General features: G+C 42.2%; 1 protein-coding gene across 2 annotated transcripts; it reads left to right on the top strand.

Annotated features, from left to right (window-relative positions):
- On the top strand, positions 1 to 21,994 carry PODN (podocan). 2 transcript variants are annotated; one of them, XM_033152112.1, is made up of 12 exons: positions 1 to 321; positions 1,137 to 1,295; positions 4,363 to 4,631; positions 5,690 to 5,783; positions 8,042 to 8,106; positions 10,917 to 11,026; positions 12,035 to 12,191; positions 13,061 to 13,176; positions 14,401 to 15,058; positions 19,171 to 19,319; positions 20,273 to 20,487; positions 21,310 to 21,994. In XM_033152112.1, exons 3-11 carry the CDS (start codon positions 4,368 to 4,370, stop codon positions 20,448 to 20,450), a joined length of 1,791 nt encoding a protein of 596 aa, XP_033008003.1. In that variant the 5' UTR covers positions 1 to 321; positions 1,137 to 1,295; positions 4,363 to 4,367; the 3' UTR covers positions 20,451 to 20,487; positions 21,310 to 21,994. The 2 variants fall into 2 exon arrangements, with proteins under 2 accessions (XP_033008003.1, XP_033008002.1); XM_033152111.1 differs by having other exon boundaries at positions 1,067 to 1,295.
- Positions 21,995 to 23,671: the final 1,677 nt, after the last annotated feature.

Genomic DNA, 23,671 nt, shown 5'->3' with positions numbered 1-23,671 from the left:
TGTTGTTGCATGTGTGGTCCTGAGGTCATTGAGTTCAGAATAAACCTTAGATCTGAGTCATTTTGCATCAAGCAGCCAGTTTGCTTTATACAAATATGCACTTCCCTCTCATCAGCTTTTGGGAATAGCTTAATGGTCCAGAGGTGGATCCATTCCAGTTAAAGTAAGCCAAGATTTTGGGGGTGGGGAAGGTGGAGGGAGAGGAAACAATAAGACTTTAGTCTGAGCAAATGCTCATGTGAATTGGGAAAGGAAGACTGAGGAATTTTTGATGCCCAGCAAGGACCCAAAGGGGAGTGGTTTCCTGCAGACTTCTCACAGGTATGATAAGGTTGCAACAGGGGAAATTATTTGTAGTGTATGGTGTCTTTTCGAAAGAATTCCCCCCCCCCCATTTAAATTTGCATGTGGCTCACAAATCATGATGCGTTACAGAGAAAACATAGTTCTCCCATGGAAAAAACAACAACGTGGAGATAGTGCTTGCTGCTGATTATGGTATCCCAAAGAAAAGGTGGCAGAAGCAGGATGGGAGGGAAATGTGTCACTAAGGGGAATCCCAAGTTGCCTGAAGTCTCACATAATAAAGACCTGTCAGTATACTGAAAAGCCAAAGAAAGGGATGGGAGGAATGAATGAATGACATCTGTTCCCTTTTTTAAAATTAAAAAACAACAAAGAGAAAATATTGTGACACCTTAAAAACTAGCAAGAATATTATTTTATTCAGGCAACCCAAGTTGGGTAGCCAGTGAAATGTAGAATCCAGGATTTGTCAGGCAAAAATGTCAAACAGTTCAGGTGGCAGGACTGTCGAGAAAACACACACTCTTTGAAACTCTTTGCCTCTGTCCACCTCATGTATAGATTGCTGCTCCCTCTCCTTTTCCTTGTTATTCCTATGAGTTGTGCTGATAAAAAGTGACGGGAAGTTTAATCTTTGTCCAAGCCACTGAATACATACAGCTATTAATTTCTCCCTCCTCTTCTGCCTCCTGCCCCCTCTTCCACTCTCTTCTCTTACATTTTCCCATATGGTGACTTTGGAAAATTCCTCTCTGCATAGGAAAGGACAGGAAATTCTCTTCGGGAGAGAGAGTTGCATATTCCTCTCTCCCCCCCCTCTCCCTTTCTAGTTCTGCTGATCACATCTGGAAAGGATCTGACTTGGGAAAGGGGGAAAGTGTTCGGCGCTTCGAGTGTGTAATTGACATGGCATGAGCAAGCGGAGCCTTTGGGGGGGCAACAACAGAAACGCTTTTCTCCAGGCACTCATCACTACCAGCTAAACAGAGGTGAGTTTTTGTTTTCTGCACTTTTTACTCTATGATAATAGCATGACAACTTGGAGGACAGAGAACAGCTTCTTTGTTTTTGCCACGGCTGCTTGAAAACTCATTATGCACACCTAAACATGCATAACCTGCTAATTGGAGGATGTAACAGTGCCTTACAGCAGAGAGCCACAGGCACTATGCATGTCTAATTACTTTTTCTGGAGATACGTGCTTTTAATAATCCCTGAACCTTCCAAGTGCTGCTGGGCACATAATTCTCCACCAGTGCTGCAGATACAGGGCTTTGGGAGGCAGAGATGCTATTCTGGACCTCAAAACAAAACCAGTACCGATATGTTCTGGCTTCTTAAGCAGAAGAAACTTTATACATCTCTCTTGCTGTACTTTGCTGAGACAGGCACAGGATTTGAGCCAAACTTTGGTGGGCTCTCTGCACAGACGAGAGATGAAGCCAAAGTGAGACAACAAACCTAGGATAAGTTTATGTAACAACTTAAAGAGGAAGGGGGAAAACCCATTTTAAGGGTTTCTTCAAACTGCAAAAGAAATCAGAATAGCTTGCCAGGTTTGTCAGTCTTGCCAGCAGATGTTTCTTTATTCCAAGTGTCTTCCTTTGTTACCGGCGTAGTGATTGCTTCAAAGGCTCAAGACAGATTGATGTCAGTGGCATGTGTTCCTTCTAGCTTCATAGTGGAGCGGACCAGGCAAAACTCTGCCAAAAAGAAAACTGAATAATCTTTGTATGACTTTATACTCCAATAAAGCACACCTGTGGTCAGTTGAGGTGCTCCCACTTTGAAGTGAGTGCAATTGCCATCAAATACTCATCTGACACATTCAGAAATTTACAAATTTGCATTATTATCCCTTTATGATATATATATGTGTATATATAGAGAGAGAGAGAGCGAGAGAGAGAGAGAGCTGCAGCATACACAGCATGTCAGGAAGATACGCAGTAGTGGGTGTTGCAGTCCCAGAAAAGGAAGTCATTTAAGGTTTGATGATAGAAACTGGATTGTGGACAACAAACAGCTTGGATCTGGTTCGTGAAACTTAGCCAGAACAAAAGCCTCCTCTTTGGGGATATTCTGCAGACAATGGTTTAACTATTTGCTCTGCCACATGCTTACTGAGCTGTTATGGGCAAAAGCCTCTCTCTCTCTCTCTCTCTCTCTGAAAATGGATAAAACAATAAACGGGGAAGTAACATGCAATTGTTTGGGTCGCATAGAATCATAGAATTGGAAGGGATCCTGGGGGTCCTCTAGTCCAACCCCCTGCAGTGCAAGAATCTCAATTAAAGCATATGTGACAGATATCTGTTGCACATGGTTAGATAAAGTTACAAGCTGAGTTACAGTGACAATGTGTTTTCTTTTCTTTGTTTGTTTTTTGTGCTGTTTTTTGTTTTGTTTGGTTTTTATGGGATGGCATCCAATTTCGTTGCACTTGTACAACGTTGTACTTGTACTTGTACAATGACAATAAAGAAATCTTATCTCTTATCAGTAAGCCATGAGAATCAGAAGGTTGTATGAAAGGACTTATGGAAGAGGTGGGTTTTAAGGAAGGATTGGAAAGAAATGAGAGGTGGCACCACCCAGATGTTGGAACTGGAGGAGCAAAGCTTGCAGGCAGCAGGGATGTATTAGGAATGTAACGGAAAAAGAAAGATAATGCAGTGCTTTGGTGGTAAGGGCAAGGAGTTTGTGCTGGATCTGGGAACAGACAGGATGTCAGTGTAACGATTTAAGGAGTGGGGAACACGTGGCCAGAGTAATGAGAGGTGAATGATTTTGGGAACCAAGTGCAGGCAGGATACAGGTGAAGGGACCAAGGTGAGGCCAATGCAAGACCAAATATAAGAATGCAGTAGCCTAGCCAACAAAGATGCAGATCAGAGTGATTGCAAGGGAACAGATAGGATGCAATGCTGCAACAGGTGACGCATCACAACAAAAGCGGGTTTAGGGCAGCGTGACTGGTTCTGCCACACTGGGCTCTGAGCCTAGGGGGCGCTGCAGGGTGTTGCTATGATGTGGATTGAGCAGAACGGAAGGTGAGGGTGTGTGTGCCGAATTTTGGCCTTACACAGGGCATTGCTGAAGTTTGAAAGACCAAAGTCCTTTGCTGCAACACAGCATGTCTATCACTTGAGTATGGAGAACAAAGGCAACAGGCCTGTTCAACAGGTTGGGTGGCAACATTGTCAATGATAAGGAAAGAATACAAGGAGAAGAGAAATTGGGAAGAAATGTGAGAATTTCAGCCTTGGACATACTGAGCTTCAAATGAGGATAGTGTCACTTGTCAAATCCTAGTGCTGCAGCAATAAGAAAAGCTGCAGCTGTCAACATTTCATCTTTTGCACAGCTTTTCTCTTTTCTTTCTGGTGACCCCACTTGCGAAAGGGAGAAAGCTGAGCATCTTCTTGTATTTGCAAATTGTCCTATGTCGACCTGTGACTTAGCACCAGGTTGGGGAATCTTTTCAGCCCAGTCCTGAGGTCCCCAACTCCTGACGGCATCTGCAAAGCTGAACTGAGAAGGGAGATGCAAGCAAAGCTTGAAGTCCTGCTTGGATCAGCTAGACTGGAGTTCCCATTCCAAAACTCCAGAGTGTCACCATGGTTTTGGTAGCTCCTCAGTGGAAAGAATCCCAGTGAGCCTTGCATTTGGTGTCAAATTTCAAAAGCATTAAATACAAGCTCCACTTGCCAAGGGACAATCAGAAGTGCATTTTAAGTCTTCTGACTGTTTATTTGCAGGTGCAGTTGTATGTTGTCATATATGGGGTGGGCGGGCATGGCTTGGTGAAATGGCCTCACAGGCCAAATCAGAACCCACCGACCCCCAGGCATGATGGGACCAATGGGCTGGAGGTCCCTTACCAGTGACTTAGCAATTAAGCCACACTTCCAAGCATTTAATCTTCAGGGTCTGGTAGTAAATCAATTTTCAAATGTCCGTATTCCTTTGTACCATCGTAGAGGTTCAAGCCTACCTTTAAAAAGACCTGCTATTAACTGATCCCCAACTCACTGATGTTTCCTTGATTACAGTGGAAATGTTCTTAAAGTTCAGATTCCTGTTCCCTGTGCTGTGGCTCTTGGCACTTAGCTCCAGCAGGATTCAGGCTCGGAAGAATGCAGACAGCAATGAGTTCCCAGAAGATTCATCAGAACTAATCGACCCAGAACGTAATTCTTTGGCTCCAGATTGTCCTAAAAAATGCACTTGCAATCCAGAAGGAATTGTGGATTGTGGAGGGTTTTCACTGAAAGAATTTCCCATAGATGTACCAGAATTGACAAGCCACCTTTCCTTACAGGTATTGTAATTCTAAACATGGACTGCAAACTGTTTGTGGGGTCAGGCCCACAGTTTTCTTGTGGCTGTTTGTAATGATGTTTGTACAATACAGGGCCTAAAGCAAAGGGAAAAGGTATTATAAAAATATTGGATTTGTGGCCTATTTGTGGAAGAGTGCAGTGTGAGCTAAGGCACTCTTAGCTTATTGCACTAGCCATACAGGGTGCTTCCAGATAGCCTGCTTACTGCACATTCATCCTGGTTTGTTTGCAGGAAGACTAGGTAACAGCTATTTAATGAACATTCATTCTGACTTATTTGCAGGAGATTAGACAGTGTAGCATCAAAGCAAGTGTTATCATAGATTTCCCCATCACTTATCTTATCGCCAAAAGTCCAATCTTTTGGGGAGACAGGGTTGTTGTGCAAGTCCTCCACACCCTCAATTTAACATCATGTAAGTGTTGCTGTTGTCAGGCTGAGGGATTCGGTCTGGAAGTGCCCCCAGACACTGAGTTATATTATCAGTCAGGATGCAAAATTCTGCACAAACATACGTTGTAAAATTTAGTAATGTTCCACACCCACTATGGCCTGCATCCAAAGAACTGCATAACTTTTGTGCATGCTTAAGGAATGCTTGGGCTTACATAATAGCCAACCACAATCCTCTTTTTGAGCTGAAGGGGTTTTTCAAAGCAGTTTGAAATAGGACATGGGCGTTTGCACTTCAAAAAGAAAATACTTGTTTTTTTAAAAAAAAATCAGCTGGGCATGCCCAAATTCTTGGGTGCCTCTAAAGCAACTCTTTGATTCTGGCCCATATGATTTGCCTGGTTCTGTCTTGTGCTCTCTCTCTGTGCATGTGTTTGCTGCAGCACAAGCAAAAGCTTGTGCTCCAAAGCAGCTGCATCAGCAGGACAGAAGGCTGAACAGCTCCATCCCACCATCCCATTTTAGAGAGAAGCGATCCTGCCATTCAAATCCAGGTGAAGATTCTCGGAAGCGCCCTTTCATTTCAACGGGGAATGTTCCCATGTGCCTCGAGGTCCTGATAAATCTTTTCACTTCTTTCAGAACAATCAGATAGAAGAAATCTTTCCAGAGGAGCTGGCACGTCTTTACAGGCTAGAAACACTCAACTTGCAAAATAATAGACTCACTTCCAAAGGTAAGCTGCAAAAATCCAGACTCGCCTATGGACTAGGTCCTAGGAGGAATGTTGATGCTTACCAATGAATTGTATGACTAACACTGCATATCACCCACTAGGAGGAGTGAAATGTAATTTGATCCCCTCTTTCTTCCTTGGCTTAAAGGAACTCTGATAGTATTGTGAAGCCCTAATTTCTGGAACTTTATAGGTTTGGTGCTATCCACATGCATGATATGTAAAAGAGCTATGTACATACAGAAGATATACTGTACAGAGAGAAGAGGGTGGGAAAGACAGAATGAAGGCAAACACTTTTGTGCATACTTAGAACTTGGTTATAGCTGGGGAGGGACGCAGGTGGCCCTGTGGAGTAAACCACCAAGCCTCTGGCTGGCTGATTGTAAGGTCGGCAGTTCAGATCCCTACAACAGGGTGAGCTCCCATTGCTCTGTCCCTGTTACTGTCAGTCTATCAGTTTGAAAGCATACCAGCACAAGAAGATTAAATAGGTACTGCTGCAGCAGGAAGGTAAATGACGTTTCCGTGCACTCTGACACTCATCACGGTGACCCATTGCGCCAGAAGCTGTTTAGTCATGCTGGCCACATGACCTGGAAAGCTGTCTGTGGACAAACGCCAGCTCCCTTGGCCTGAAAGCAGAGACGAGTGCCTCACCCCATAGTCAAATTTGACTGGACTTAACTGTCCAGGGGTCCTTTGCCTTTACCTCTACCTATAGCTGGGGATGAAGATTGAAGGGATGTGGGTCACATGGAGGAAGTGGGTTTTGAGGAGGGATTTGAAGTGGGGAAAGAGAGAGAGAGCATGTGCAGGGACTTTGGAGTTGTTTAAGGCAGGCAGAAGGTGGTTTGGAAACTTCTGGTAAGATCTCATTGAGACAACATGAGGCAATTGACTCAGGCAATGGTGTGTGTGTGTGGATTTGCATTCCCAGCCTCCCTCCCCCTCATTCCCTGCTTTCCCCCTCTCTGCCACCACCATGGCCCCCACTTGCTCACCTCTTCCCCTCATTAACTGCTTTGCTGCTACTAATTTAGCAGTGGCAGCATTGGCCATACCTCCGCTCCCTCTCCTGTTTGTCTTGCTCTGAGGAAGGGCCAGTGATTATTCAGAGAAGGTGTTCTGGGCAAGATGGAGAAATCTCTATCCAAAGTTCTGATGGCGCAGGAAATCTGGGCCCTTCAGAGTGAGGCCGAGGGGAGGAGGAGCCAGAGGCAATAGCATGGCCACTGGTGCCAGCTCATTAGTGGTGCCAAAACAATTAACAAGGAAGCCGGGAAAGGAGCAGAAAGGGATGCTGGTGCCTGCCTCAAGTGGTGGTACACTTTGTGTTGCCTTTGTCTCTGGATGATTTGCATAATTTTTGGAGTTCACATCCACACTATAGTTTAAATCTGGCCGCACCCCTTCCCAAATTATGCTGCTGCAATTAAGAAATCTTGAGGAGAATCCATGTGTGTGCCTATGTGTGTTCAAGTCTGGGACTGAAAACTAATTAATGGTCCAAGCTTATGTTTGGAAGCACCTTGTTGCTTCCTTCTACGTGAATGTGCATTCTCCCCCTGCTCCCCATGCCAAAAATTCAGTTGGTGGAGAAACTTCAGGTCTACGCTCTCAGTAAAAGGAAGGCCTTTTACTGGAGACCATATTTAAGAGAATAGGAGACCTTTGGTTGTCTGAGGGCAGGCAATGCCAGATAGCATGGGCTTCATGTACATGTCGGTCTTTAGAGATCCGTTAAAAATGCTTCACTGAAAAATGAAAATAGTACCCTGATTATGTACACAAGTACAAATGTTAACCTACACCAGCCTACTCTGCAGACTCTTAAAGGCTAAGTCTAATCCACATCTTTTGTAACGACTTGTTTTTATTTTGGGGTGCAAGCATGCTCACAGCTAGTTCTGTGTGTCAAAGAGGGTTTTGGGCTTATATTTGGGGCAGGGGTGGGGAGAGCCGCATAGGAAGCTACTATTGAAACTGAGGGGACTTTCAAAAGCAAATTGTAATCTGGAATGACCCTCTGCTCAAAACACGAAAGAAATTCTCACTGGGAATGGTGAAACCTTTGGGTGTACCTAAAGTAGCTCTTTGGATTCCAACTTAAGTAAAGATAAAAATTAAATACAAATCTGATCTTTCTAGTCGTTTATTTAAAGGGGAAGATTGATGATCATAGATTAAAAACCTTTAGTTGCTCATAGGTGACTCCTGAGGGGTACTAATTGTAAAAATATTCCTATTATTTGAAGGACTTCCAGAAGAAGTGTTTGACCAGCTGGAGAGCTTGAATTACCTGTATCTTGCCAATAATCAGGTAACAAAATGTGGTCATTGTAAGAGCTGCTGTTGGTTATGTGTGTATGGACTGGGGACCAGGAACCTTTTTCAGCCAAGGGCCACATTTCCTCATGGGGAACCGTGGTGGGACCAATAGATATTTCTTTTGCACTTACTGTATACTGTATGCACAGGATTTTACACCCACCACCCCCATCTCCACCCAGGCAAATAAGAAGAGCACTGACATTTCAAGGACACAATCTGGGCAGGCAAGAGCACACAAGGAGGGGGTGGAGCAAAATCAATGAGGGGTATGGCTTGGGGTTTGGACAGAGAGGCCCACAGGGCCACATTTAGCCCCTGAGCTGGAGGTTCCCCACCCTTGGTTGAGATAAGCACTTTACCTAGTTTCTTCATTTAGTATTGCTTGAGGAATTCAATCTTTGCATGAACTGACTGATCCCAGAGAGACGAATGTGTGGATCAGGACAGAGTTATCTATAAATGTTGCAATGCAATTCTTGGCTCAAAAAACATATAAAACTTATGAAATGCCCATTTCAGAACAAAATACATTTGGAAATGAATATTTTGTGAGAAAATACATTTAAAAATACTTATTTAAATGCACACGTTTTAAAGTTAGAAATGCAGATGAATTCAGAAACAAGACAGAACGGACTTATGAAAAAGCACATATGAAACTGACATGAGTTGAAAGAGATTGAATCATCCCTTTCTTCGTAACTAAAGAGTAGTTTGACAGTGGCTTCCTTTTCAACTGTATTCTTTTGGCTTAGAGTGTTAGAACGTTAAAGATGCAGTAGGGACCGTGACGTGCTATAGACAGACAGCAGTAAACAGTTTCATGGTGTTCCATAGCTGTGGCCATTGAAACTTCCATTTTCCTCAGCACCGATTGTATTGGTGTCGCAGTAGCTGATCATTGACAATCTGAGTGGTCATCGTATCAAGGGAAACTGCATTGACTCCTCCAACTCTTTCAAATGAGTTTACCCTGTTGTGGGTTAGGTGAAGTATCAAACTGCTTCTCCAGTAACATCATGTCCTTTCCTCCCATTTACAGCAGTTTTCCATGTAACAGTTTTGGCAGTGAACAGCTGCATAAAAGAAGAACACGAGCCAGGCTGTGACTAATATTCCAGAACGTTTCTGTCCAATTCCACCCCCACCCAGCTCTATGTGATAAAATGGCCATTAACCTCCCTGTTCCTGCTGCAGAAGAAAATTATATCTGAATAATAGAAGCAAAACTTTGAAGATGGTATACACATGCAAACATAGCTTGGTAGCTTTACCTATTCAGAACCATGGTGAACTGGGACACTGAAGTAAACCGTGCAGCATAGCCAAGGCCCATACTTAGCACGAGGGCAAGGATATGCTGGAGACAGGGTGATTTCACGAGAATCATGTACTGTTATGTGCTTGGCAACTTTGACTAGAAGACCTTATGGCTTGATGATAATATGTACCTATGCCAAACGGAAATAAAAATGTCTGTAGCAGGAAATCTAAAATTCATCCAAGAAAATGTAACTTCTGAAATAGTATTAGAAGTGGGACCTGCAACAAAATGTTGCAGCGTGGAGTGTTTCTGGTTGGGATGCCAGGCAGCCTACCATGCCCTTCTCCTGGATTCCATTTCTGTCCCAAAATGTCAACCAGCATTCTATGAAAACTGAGCATATTCAGTCTTCACTGAACTGTTTGGGGTGATTCACCCTCACCTCAGAGTCCGCCCCCCCCCCTGAAATTGCTTTTGTACTTCTATAAACCTTGGAGCTTCACTGAGCCTGTTGATACATTTTTTTTTTGGTAGTACCATTTTGGCTATGAAAGCAAAGCATTAAAAGTTACATAAGCTGAACGGAAAAAAATAGTGGGAATATTGTACACACGTTTGCAATTTGAATCTCCAGAATTTAATTTCCCAACTCATTTTATAATTTATTTATTTTTAAAGAGACAAATTCTTGGGTCTTTCCTGTTGATAATATATGCTAAAACTTAAAGCGATTCAGATCCAGTTCCCCAGCCTTGTGTTATTGGCAGTGTTATTAAGTAATCACCTTGTCAAATGCAGTATGGTACTAAAATCTTAAAACTAACAGGATTCATAAGTAGGAATTTTGAAAATAAACATTAGAAGAGCATACATTTAAGTTTTCCACAAGCAAATTTGTATTAAAACCATATTCTCTCTGAATAATTTCATTTCTTTCACAATATGTTTTTCCTCTGTTCTGTACAATGCTCAGCTTCCAACAGACACTAAATAAATATTGAATAATATATTCATAGTTTGTCCATTAATTCCAACATGCCTGCAGACAAGGTTACAGCTCACAAAGTAAACCCGTGGCTTTCAAAGATTGCGTGAGAAGAAGTACCCTTCAGAAATTTGATGAAACTCTGAGGGGGAGCTTGTCATATACTCTTGTTTTCTCATGATATTTTTCCAGGAAAGGTCACTGAACTATTTCTTGAAAGGATTATAAATGTATTTACTCTATGAATCCACTATTCCCCCCCCCCAATATTAACAAAACAAAATATGTCTCAATACAAACAAAACTCTTTCCAGGGATGCTGAAACAGAAAGTTAACTGTTTCCTACAGTGTCTACTTATATTTGCGAGGAGGACAGAAATCCTCACTGCTGTGAGGGAGCTCCACTTTTCAGAGCTTGACCTTGTTAGGTTTCCTCATTGAAACAAATAGCCTGATAATATTTTGTTGCAAAGCTGGCAATGGTGGTGGTTTGAAGCATTGTGTCTCAGACAACAATATCCTCTTCTGGCACCATATTTTGTTTTCCAGCTCACGGTGGCTCCAAAATGCCTCCCGAGGACCTTGATCAGTGCTGATTTTGCAGCCAATAATCTCACTAAGATTTATGAGCTCACATTCGGACAGAAGCCAAACCTGAGGTAAACAGAGGGGTTAAGAGGCAACTGTAAGAGGAAGAATGTCACACTGCTTGTGTGGCAGATGGGGGAAAGTGATTGTTTAGTAAAAACCACTTGCGGCCTGCAAATTGTAGCCGGAGGAAGAGAATTGTTTATCAAAGTGTTTATCAAAATGTTACAGACGAATTAATTCTGGTGGCTTCTGTTGGATGGCGTTTGCATGCAAATAGCAATTGTGCTGGAAAGTGTCTCAGAATACTGTAACAGAAATTCAGCTCATTGGTTTTGTGGTTGGTTTGTTCAGGTGCAGAGGTTCCCAACATCACCCCTCAAAGATTTGCTAGTGAACACTTCATAAACAAGAATAAGCAAGACTACATAGATCAGGTATGTGGCCCAGCATTTGTTGGACTGTAGCACACATCATGCCTGATCATTGGCCATGCTGGCTGAGGCTGATGGGTTCAACAACATTTGGAGGGCCACATTTTCTCTATCCAGTTATGAACTCTGATACAGAATTCTCCTCCATAATTTATAGCTGAGGTTACCTCAGTTTAGGGAGTTTGGTTTTTTTTGGGGGGGGGGGGGTACAGCTTTCTATTGGGACTGCGGCAGGAATAAAAAAAAACTATGTGAGTATCAGAGCTACAATCTTATGTAGTCTTTAAGGTTCAGGATCTGAAGAAATAAAACTAGTGGATAATAATAAAAAGCAATGAGTGGCTCCTTAGGAGGCCTCAGGGCTCTCCGTACTCCAGCAACCAGGGTGTGTTAGTAGCCCTGCATCCAAAAGGATGGCAATGGGTAGCAGTCGTCAGCCTGTACCTAAGGCAACATGACCTGGGGGCTCAGCCCAGCCCCCCTAGGTTTCCCATCTGCATCCTCACAATTGATCCCAAAGCTCAACAAGGTGAGGAGGAGCTCCTGATCAACAGTTTTTAGAGGTCATTTTCAGAAAACTTTATGAAACAAAACCAAGTATCTATATCTGCACTCACTCCCAACTTATATTTCCCTTTCCGGTAGGTCAGTGTACCTTCACAACAATAAACTGGAAGATGCTGGATTACCAGAAAGCATGTTCAATGGTTCTGATAATGTGGAGGTGTTGATCATGTCCAGCAATTTCTTAAAATACGTTCCAAAGAATTTACCATCAGCACTGTATAAACTGCATCTAAAGGTAAGATGGCAATTCTATTACAGTAGTTCTTCTCCTTGGGGATGGGGTTGTGTTTCTTTACATGGCAGGAACTCACACTTTGTAAATCTGATTCCTTTGAAATCACCACATGTCTGTCTGTCTGTTTTTCTGTCTATCATGCTTGTGGGTTGTGCTCTCTGCCCAAGAGTATCGGAGGTATTCTGTGGCTAGGAGTGCTTATGCCCAGTTTATGCTTGTTTGCCGGCTACAGCCATTCCTGGACTGGCATAGCCTGGCCTCAGCTGTGCACAATCTAGTGACCTGCTTTGACTACTTTATGCACTTTACATGGGGCTACCCTTGAAGGCTGTCTAGAGGCTGCAGCTAGCACAGAATGCAGTTGCTATGCTGGAAAGTGGAGTACTTTAATGGGACCATGTGACAAGGTCCTAAAAGCACTGTACTGGCCAAATTCAAGGTGTTAGTACTAGCATATAAATCATCATCATCATCATCATCATCATCCACAAATTGCTTGGGACCCAAGTACCTAAAATAGCACCTTTCCCAATACCAACCACCTCAGACCCTACAACTGGGAGAGAAGGCCTTGCTGGTAGTACTGCCACTGGTGGCTGGCCAGTTGGTGCTGACCTGTAACAGGGCCTTTTCAGTGGTGGTTCCCCAGTTGTGGAATGCCCTCCCTAGTGAGGTGCATCTGTCTCCATCATTATTAATTTTCAGAAGGAATTTGAAAACATTTATCCAGGCATTTGTTGGCTGCAGAAAACTGTTTTTGGCAACTCTAATATCTCTGTACCACCTTAGAGATGTCCACCTTGTACTTTGAGGACTATGATGTTAGGATGAACAAGCTCATGCTCTACTTCCTGTGTTTCTCATGGCAGAACAACAAACTGGAGAAGATTCCTAAAGGAGCTTTTAGTGAGCTTTCAGGACTTCGAGAGCTATATATGCAGAACAACAAACTGACAAATGAGGGCATGGACAACGAAACCTTTTGGTGAGCGTGTTGATTTTCTCAGCCACATGTACCAGCTCTATTGCCTTACAGCTATTCTACTTTGTCAACACATTAAGAACAATAACAACACATCCAATTTCTATAAGCTGTGTTTTTGTGATATTGTGGAGTACTGCCACCTCGTCTTTCTTTGCTGCCCATGGCATCCATTTTGTGCTGGCATGCACAACATTTTTATCAATATATGAACATTGGCACTTTTTTTTAAAAAAATACCCAAAACAGGGCTGCATATGAGAATAACTTTCCCTCTATTTTTGTTAGACACTGCGATTGAATTGACCCAGAAATTGATTAAGTTATCTCTGAAAATAACTGTTCATTTACTGAGCCAATGCAAAGCTTGGAAAATAATCCCACACTCTATGCTTCCAAGCACCCAGAATCAAACTCTGATTTTGTTTCCTAGTTTAGAGTTGATGATTAAACCACAGTTTCCTGACTGGGCTATAAAGGGAAACTATGGCTTAATGATTATGGAGGTCTTTCATTAGATCATATGAGTACCGGTAGTTAGAGGAGGGAGCATAAATGTTTTTGCAGAACACTTAAGTTCAAATCAAAAGCTACTAAGTTGTTAGGTTAGGCTATAAAGTGGAGGTGGGTCTAGTTTTATCATTAAATGGAGCATGTGGAAGATATGAGCAAAACTTACCTCCCACCCTTGCCTCCCCCTCTCCATGTTCTAGCTGCTTGAAGATTTTTTTTCCATAGCTGTCTCACTATTGATACTGTTCCAGTACTGGGACAGTAATGAGTGTGACAAATTTAAGCAGCGACTTAAGGTAGGATCCTTGGTGTGAACAATGATTTGCAAGCTTGGTGGGTAGGAAACATAGAGCAAGAGGCTCAATCGATTCATACAAAGGGTAGGGATCATGTTTGTACCCCAGATCAGGAGTAGCCAAAGTGATATTCTCCAGATGTTGTTGGATTACAACTTCCATCATTCCTGACTGTTGGCCATGCTATCTGGTGCTGATGGAACCCAACAATCAGCTAACCTTGCTTCTGATATTGTTAGACCCCATCTTACATCAACCCCAGCAAGCTTGCCTAAAGGTCAAGGATGATGAGAGAATGGAGCCCAGCAACAGCTGGAAGGGCACAAGATTCTCACCCCACATTATAGATTTCCATTCATTTTTTTTTAAAAAAAATGTTTAACTGAGAACATTCATTTCTCCCCTTTTTTCTTCCAAGGAAACTTTCGAGCCTTGAGTACCTGGATTTGTCCAGCAATAACCTTTCCCAGATCCCAAGTGGCTTACCTCGAAACATCGTCCTTCTCCACCTAGAGAAGAATGCAATTAAGTCAATAGGCAGGGATGTCTTGACCCAGATCAAGAACCTGGAATACCTTCTGCTTCACAATAACAAGTTGAAGGCCCGCGGGATCCACCCTCAGGCTTTCCATGGCCTGAAGAAGTTGCACACAGTCCACTTGTACAACAACCAGCTGGAAAAGATCCCCAGTGGGCTGCCCAGACGGGTTAAAACTCTTATGATTCTTCACAACCAGATTTCGGAAATTAACAGAAATGATTTTGCTACCACTTATTTTATGGAGGAGCTAAACCTTAGTTACAATAAGATCACCAGCTCACAGATTCATCGGGAGGCTTTCCGTAAGCTGAGGCTACTGAAATCCTTGGATCTTTCAGGCAATAATCTCCATACCATGCCTTACGGCTTCCCGAAGAACCTGCTAAGCCTGAAGCTGAAAGTGAACGAGATCAGCTCTATTCCCAGGCGCACGTTATCTGGGATGTCAAAGCTGCAGGAGCTGTATTTGAGCAACAACAAATTGAAAGTCGGTTCAATATACAGTGGGTCGTGGCAGGATCTCGCCAGTCTCAAGGTACAAGCATATCACTGATATTGTGCAACTCTTTCATTTAGACATAAACACAGAAAAAAGTCAATACATCAGCAAAGAAATCCAACTTCCGTAACTGAAATAGATTTTGCAAAGAGAAGGAATTATGCAAGTTTACTTATTATGAAAAGAAAAGGAAGTAGAATGTTGTGTTATTTCACCACAGAATCTGGAAGCTTGAGGCAAGATCTAAGGGCAGTACATAAAGGCAATGGGGGGCATAGGTGTGTTGAGATGCAAAAAAAAAATGGATGGCAAGAATTATAAAGAGACAAACAGTTGGTTTTGTACAATAGCATTTCAAAGAGAGATTTTCAAGGCCTCCAGTTTGCTTTATGAGACTAGCAATTATATGCTTAACAGTACATGCAAATGAGTTCAGTTTTCAAGTGTAATAATTTAAATTTGAAATTGGTTTGAGGTAATGGACTTCATTTGCAGAAGTACACAGTTTTCAGCTAAGATTGTGAATCTCTGGATCAGAGTGAACACTACATGTAAAACTCAAGGAAATGGAAGCAGGGAACTGGGAAATATTTATCTCCTCTGATCTGAAGATTGGCCCAAATGGGCTAGTTACAGATGTAAGAAATTCTACCAGGATGTTACACTTGGTGGGATAGTATTGGTGCAGAAAAGCTATATGTTTTGGAAGTTGGTTTTCAGAAGGGATGTTGGAGAATTCCATCAAAAACAGAAACAAGAGTGGAAATCCCCACAGTTTGCATGTTCATTAGAGGTTAGGAACAGAAATCACATAAGTGAATATGAGCAGTGTTCAGTGTCATTGGGCTTTTCTGTACACAAATGTTACGTACATAATTACATTATTTGCTGTATTGTGTGTGACATTTCCCTTCCAATGAAATGCATTTAGATTAATTGTGTAATTAATTTCCTAAGTTTTGGGCACAGCAGATAGTGAGACTAATAATAACATAGATTTTAGTGAAAGCTGAACTGTAGTGCAAAGGAAACAGCGCTGACTGCAATGAACCCAGGATGGGACGGAAGTCACTGCCTCCTTACATCTCTAATTTCTCTCAGATGACAAGCCTGTAGAGCTGTTTCCAGATATGAAAAGAAGAAAAAATATCAGAAATTTTCTCAAGGAAATGTGTCTTCAGAGATATTTAAGCTCAGCTCTAGAACCTACTGGTTACCTGAGACAGGATGGTCAATGGAAGACTCCAGCATCTGCACAGATTTCTTAATGTTGCTCTTCCATAAAGATCTATTGAGAAGGTCCTGCTGGCATAAAGTTTAGAGAACCAGGGTTATATGAAAATACATTCTTGGTGGCTGCTTCACAACCATTAAACTCTCCTGGAGACCCCCAAATTCTGAACCCGAGCTTTTTTGGGGAAGCATTGCAAACCCTTGTCACTAACAAAATCGAAAATTCTTTCTAGTAGCACCTTAGAGACCAACTGAGTTTGTTCCTGGTATGAGCTTTCGTGTGCATGCACACTTCTTCAGATACCTTGTCACTAAGTATAGCTTTCTGTAACTTTGGTTAAAATGGAAGAGAGGAGGGCATATGTTAAAATGGTCCACACACTAGGCTCTATAGTTCATTAAAACACACACACACACACACCCCTTTGTAGTCTTGCAAACTTTATTAAAAAGTTAGTGCTTATTGAAGACACAGATTATTACACTGCCCTCCCCCCACCAGATGAGACAGGTGAGAAACAGTAAGTTAATGAATATGGGTTTAGGTGTGAACCATGGGTTTTATTGTTAATTTATTTTGCCTTTTAGACAACTCTGCTTTTCTTGGCTCCAGCTGGGGCCAAAAAGCAAAAGTGCCCAAGTGGCACATTTAGCCAGAAACTGGCTGAACTAGTTTTTCATAGAAAGATGTTTTTGCGTGATTTCCAGCTCTGATTCTCCAAAGCCAAATATATTGAGTAATCTTTGTGTGAGAGCTTGAACTTCTGGCTGCTTCTCCAGTCTACTGATTCCAGTCTAGAATGTTCTTCAGAAAGGCAGAATCCTTTAATTATATAAATTTAATATTTAGCTCATATTCATTTGAGTAAGGCCCTGTAGCCGGGGGCAGGGGGGAATTGGAGTACTGCCCTCCACAGAGCTTCGCCTTGCCTATACCCATAGGATTTTTTTTGGGGGGGGGATTGTTTGTTTAATTAATTTGTGAGAAGACAATGACACACTCCATTTAAAGAATGACGCTTGTTCTAAGAACAAGAGCAATTTAAGCCCCCCAAAGGTCTGCTCACTCAAGACTTTCCCGGATTGAGGGTGGATTTCTCATGATCACAATCATTTAAAGTCACCAATCCTGAAAAAAATCAGCCTGGGAGGAATTCAATGTTGCTCTATGTGTAAATCATTACAGTATGTCAGCACAAACATTTCAGTTTGCTAGATGGAATTATCCCCCCATGGGCTGTTCCTTTTTTCTTATTAATATATACATATATACATAAATACACACACACATTGGATATTCATTTAATTCCTGGTGTTCATCGTAAATTTTATATTAACTTGAACTTTGCATAACCTATGATGTAAGCTAATTGGAGTTGAATTACCAGGTGATCAATATTAATGTTGGCTAATGGCTAACTTCATCACCTCAACAGTCAATCAATGAAGCAGAAGTTAAAGTGAATACACATTTCAGCTGTACCCAGTTAGCAGACAGTTAAGATCAAACTTTGACGATGGTGGTAGCTGTCTAAAAATATAAGAAAAGATGTAATCATGTTAGCAATAGTCTAAAAATAAAAATAATTCTGATATTGAGACAATCTGCAGGAAGTCACTGAAAGCAAGATCACTTCACAAAGATAGGAAGTAAGCAAACTCTGAGCTGGTTGAGTCCTCAGCCCACTTGTTGCAAATTTCTTCACTATCCCTACCCCTCACAGAGCTGCAATTCCTCCCCCCCCCACCTTAGCAAACTACAGTTCCCAGGATTCTTTAGGGAAAGTCATGGGCTTTAAATGTATGGTGTATACGCAGACTTAGACTTACTTGCAAGTAAACAAATGTTTTCTTCTATAATAACATTCGTTTCTCTGTAAAAATGCTTGCATGCAAGTATGTGAATTGTGCTCTTCATGAACGACCTCACTGGCTCAGGCTGGAGAGGTTACTGTGAGACAGCTCACTCAGGAAGTTAGTATCTGTGTTTGGAGAATATTCAAGTTTTTTGCCTGGGGAAAAGCCCTCCATGTCCACAGTAGGAGCAAACAAGCTTCAAACGCAAAGTTGTGACATCACAAGTCACTAAGCCATTCTCCTCCCCGTGCCCTACTCACGTGTCCAGAATTCTGAGCATCAAATGCCAAACACTGTTGTGCATGCTGCAGATTCAACAGCAGCGGCAGCTGTTACTGTTCAGCTGGCCAGGCTGTCAGAACAAAGCTACAGGAAACGGGCCAAGAGGAAGAAAGCTGATGCAGAGGCAACCAAGGAGGGAAGCTGGGAGTGCTGCTCACTTGTTGCTATGGCCACATTTCATTACAAATGTCCAACATTAGGTGGGCCAAAAGGAAGGGTAATTGACTAGGACGAGAGACAGGGACCTGAAAGAGTGGTTTACAAGGCACAGGAGAACATGCAATTATCCAAAGGAGCAGAGAGGGTGAAAGCAAGGTCCAAAGGAAATAAAGCTGGGCAAAAGACAGCTGGGAAGAGGAAAGATGCTACATATTCAGCTACAGGGCACTGATGTGGCCACATTAATGAACTTGCTTCCAACCATTTTGTGGGCATCTCACTAGGCGCATGTAATGAAATTAGGCTGCAATCCTAGTATACTTCCCTGGGAATAGGGGAGAAATCCATTTCAGTTCACACTTAAAGGCAACCTTACCTAATTTGTGCTTTCCAAAACAATACACGCAGTGCTTGTTTTGCATGGGGTTTATGTTCCGGACCCTGTGTGTGTTGGCAGGACCTGCATAAAGAGTTCCGCCAGTTGTACCCTTGCTTACACAAATTTCAGGTGCCCAGGTACTCAACATTTTTGTATAATCAATCTAGCCCATTTCAAAGCAAACTGATTTCCATTAATTACTTTCAACTAATGTTGTGCTGTCTGTTTTTTCTTTCAGACATTAGACATGGCTGGCAATCAGCTGACTTCTATTCCATCTGATTTGCCAGAATCTCTAGAGTATCTGTACCTCCAGAACAACAAGATTACCACAGTGCCAGAGGATGCCTTTGAATCCACACCCAACATAAAGGGAATTTATCTCAGGTTTGTAGTCCATAAGAAAGGTTCCCCTGCCTGACCTAGATGCATCCAGTCAAGGGCAAGGCTGAGAAAACTCTTCTTTGGAACACCTAAAGTGTTTTAGACATGCCCGGTGGATTTGTGGATTTTAAATTGAACAATGGAATATCACCACTCTTGTCATTAAGAGTCTCCTCTGTTTATAAGCAGTGATTATGTGGGCATGAGGAGATGCAATTCAAGAAGTCCAAAGCCCTCTTGGTCATGCAGAACCTAGCGGTGTGATTGTTGAATTCTGGGCATAGCCCTTTGCAGGTAACCAGAGTACAAATGACCAACAATCCACACATTCAGATGACTTTTGCTAATCCAGATGTAAACATAAGGAGCGTTCTACTGGCTCAGAGCAAAAGTCGATCTAACCCAGCATCATGCTTTTACAGTGGCCAACTAGATGCCTATGGGAAGCCTATAAACAGAACATGAGCACGATAGCATTCTCTGAATCATGTTCTGCAGCAACTGGTATCCAGATGCATTCTGAATCATGATCAGTCAACCAAGTTGGGAGCCATCACTAAATTTTGTGAAAATGAGTTCCATCGTTTAGTTATGTGGCATGTGAGGAATTACTTCATTTTGTCTGTCTAGGAGACGAGATTGATTGTCTCTATCAGGGCTGTCCAGAAGGTAGATCGGGATCTACTGGTAGATCTTTGGGTTAATAACAGTTTGAAATGATGGAACAGCCTCCCCCCTCACTCCTCCTGCATGTGTTCTCTTGGTGGTTCTCCTGACATCCCCACAGCTGATTGAGGGGACTTAGGGTTGAGGAGAATCGTACAAACAGGAGCACTTGCCCTGGCTCCTGCCAGTGGGACTACCGGTACTTAGTTGAATCCAGCCCCTGGAGAGAGCCCTATTGGCAACCCCGGGTTAAGTTCCAACACCAGCAACTCTCTCTTTTTATCTTCAAGGTTTAACAAGATTGCATTCAATGCAGTGAAAGAAACCACATTCCAGAGGCTGAAACATCTACAGGTGTTGGACATAGAAGGAAACTTTGAATTCAGTGACCCTTTGAAGAATAGGAACCATTCGGATGAGGAAATGGAAGAGGAGGAGGAAGAGGAAGAACAGGAGGTGGAAGAATAATGAAGATAAACTTCGATTGAACCAAGTGTATCACATGGTAGAAAATTACTTTCAATGCTTTTCTAGTTATACTGTCTCTTTACATGACCTGCTTTTCTACAGCAGCCCCAGCCTGTACACAAAATAATATTTGTGACCCAATTCTGTTAGTGGTTGGGTTGACAGATAAATATATATGAAGGTGCATGAATGTGTGCTGGTAACAATGTCAGAAGTGGATATATCACCAGGTGACCAAGGTGTTGCATGGGGGATAGCAATAGTGCCCCGACAGTAATGCCTAATCCCTTGGGGGTTTCTGGAATGGCACAGTTCACTCACACATAGTGCTTGTATGTTTGCTGTAGTTACATCAGTTTTCATTCCCGATTCTGCAGCTCAGATGTACCTTCAGTTCATAACCACTGTGGAATAGCATTATTCCTATATGAGTGTGTCCTGGGAGCATAGAAAACAGCCTCTCTTACAACAGCACATAAAGAGGTATTTTTGTGGCTGCTGTGCAGCATAAAATGTAAGAAGCTGTGTCTCCTGAATCAGATGAACTTTGGTCCATCTAGCTCAGTACTGTCTACACTGATTGGCAGCAGCTCTCCAGTGTTTTTGAAAGGAGTTTCTCTGGCAGCTAGCTGATTTCCTTGTTACTAACCACCCTGGATAACTGGATAGAGCAGGCTTTATAAAATCTAAACAAATACATTTCTGCCTTGAGTTCTGATTCTTTGCTTAAGGTCTTAACTGCATTTTGAAAGGTAGCTGCCAGCGTTACGAACTGGGATAAAAATGAATAAATGAATAATGAGCTGGGATGAACATGCAACAAATACATGATTAAAATTTTGATTCTCATGTTTTTCAGGAACTCCTTCAGCAAAGCGGCATGCATTCCTGTGTTTATGTATCTATATATATCTGTATCTCCATAGATATACAGAGAGCACTTAGCAAACAGTGCAACGAATTTCATGCAGGCGGTTGGCTCATGTGATGATGCTTGGCCAGGCCAGTTGAAGAGAGTCTGCTAATGTTGGGGGGAGACCCCCAAGTGCCACCCTATATCTTATACTTCATCTTGTCCAAGTACTTTCTGGATCATCAGGGATTCTGGGGGAATTTTCAAAAGCTGGCTTTTGTTCCCCTTCTTTCACTTCTCTCACGGTTTTCCTATGCTAATGAAAGCGAAACTCTTTAGACCAAGTTCCCTCAAGCAGTGTTTCTGTGTCACTGCATTTCAATGAACCGCTGCACTCAGTGATGGGAGAAGGGAGAGCATCCCGTGTGGTTTTGTTTTGTAGAACAACCTGAGGCATCTCAGAACCATCAGATGGCAATAAGACTGACTCACCACACTTGACATTTCTGTCCCCTTTTTTTGGTTCAGTTCAGTATGTATATTTGGATTAAGAAAGAAATCCTATTACGGCTGGATCCCATATATAATTTATCCCCATTCCCAAAGCCTGCAATATGCACCCACCTTTATGAAGGTTTAAAATATCAAATTATTATGTTTTGTGAAAATTAAAATATATTTTTGCCTTTGAGAGATTTGTCGAAGTTCCTTTGTGTGTGTGGTGGGGTGCAGGGTGGTTGCTAATATCCCTTGGACAAAGGAAATCATATGGACATATGAAGTTGGTCCATCTAACTTGGTACTGCCCAGTCTATTGGTCTTCAGTTAGTGGGTTGGGACCCACCACTGGATTACAGTTTGACCTAAGGTGGGTCACAACAACAATGTACAAAAATAGAATAAAAAGAAGTGGATCCCCAAGTACATTTTTGGAATGTGCCTCTCCCTACTTTTTCTTTAAGAAATATTGTCTTTGATGCCTCTTCTCATTTGGATTCTCAGCTTCCACACATCGGCACACACTGAGAAACAGTGTTTGTTGATAAATCATGTCTTACGTTAGCTTGTTCAGGCTGTCTAACAAATGGGTAGATCCACACCATCCATGCAGAGCATATTGCCCCATAGAATCCTGGGAACTGTAATTTCCCCTTCACCAGACAACAGTTCCCAGCAGCCTTAAGAGAACTACAGGATCCTTTGAGGAAAGTCATGTGGTTTAAATGCGTGTTGAATGTGCATGTTACTATAACTGTGGAAATCTTATTTTACATTGGAGAGTTGTTTCTTTTTACTGCTCACAACCTTATTTGAAGTTCCTTTGCACAATTTCTTATATATATATTGGTGTCTCCCCTCCTTTCTTCCCAAACACAGTTTAGCTTTTTACATCTCTTGACTAGTGTATAAGCAGCACTGTTTCTGTTGGAGCTTAGCAAAGAGCTTGGAACAAGAGGAGCATTTGAAATCCAGAAAGAGAAGTTTCTAACTGTAGACCAGCAGGGAAAACACCTGATAAAAATCTGTGCCAACCAACCTTGCCAATAAATCTTGACTTTAGAATGGCCAGCTACTTCCTTCCCAACTTGGGCCTCTCCAAATGATCATGTTATTGCACAATGCAAATGCAGCTGTTACTCAATTGACCAAAGGATATGGGGTGAAGGAGAGACAGAGAGAGACAGAGAGAGAAAGAGAGAGAGAGACAGATATCTTTAATTAAGGTAGGGTTTCTGTTGTAGGGATGCCTCATGTTTCTTAACCCTTTAACTGTAATATTTTCTTTAGGAAATGTAATATCTGCTTGCAACTAGAGAGCCACTTGCAATCTGAAGGGCAGAGTGGAATCTGGGTGCCAAGTGTCATTTTGATGAGTTTTGGTGATACCACCAGTGCACTATTTCAAAATTTTGATGCACATGGTCACAGATTATGGGAATTGTAGCCCAAAACATCTGGAGGACAGCATGTTAGCTGCTCCTGTGCTATATTTCAGCTCAGTAGGAAATTCCCGCTGCTTTTTTCCTTAAATTCACCAAAAAGTTCATTATGTGTGTAAGTGTGTGTGTTTGTTTAGACTTTGGGCTCCAGACAACCTGTTTATTGAGCATTCAACCTGATTTGTTTGCACAATGCTTATGTGGTGGTTAGACTCTATCTAGTCTTTATTGAGAACAGATTTTGATTTGTTTCGCAGGACAGTTATTCATCCAGCATCCATGCAGATCTGCAGGGTGTGTTCACATCTCTCTGTTAATCATTAGTTTATCTCACACATTTCACCTTCACTTGCATTTATTTATTCTTTAGCAGATTTGCTGAGCTAGGACAAAAGAGTGCTTTAACCCACTTTAATTATGTCAGCCTA

The sequence above is a fragment of the Lacerta agilis genome, chromosome 6 (genome assembly GCF_009819535.1).
Source record: "Lacerta agilis isolate rLacAgi1 chromosome 6, rLacAgi1.pri, whole genome shotgun sequence".
In the NCBI taxonomy this organism is placed as follows: domain Eukaryota; kingdom Metazoa; phylum Chordata; class Lepidosauria; order Squamata; family Lacertidae; genus Lacerta; species Lacerta agilis.
The sequence above is the reverse complement of the archived record's forward strand: the minus strand, read 5'-3'. Positions and strand labels throughout refer to the sequence as shown.

Coding starts and splice junctions, on each gene's coding strand:
- PODN (XM_033152112.1), top strand. CDS start 4,368: ATGTTCTTAAAGTTCAGATTCCTGTTCCCTGTGCTGTGGCTCTTGGCA. Junction 4,632..5,689: donor CAAGCCACCTTTCCTTACAG/GTATTGTAATTC, acceptor CACTTCTTTCAG/AACAATCAGATAGAAGAAAT. Junction 5,784..8,041: donor TAATAGACTCACTTCCAAAG/GTAAGCTGCAAA, acceptor TATTATTTGAAG/GACTTCCAGAAGAAGTGTTT.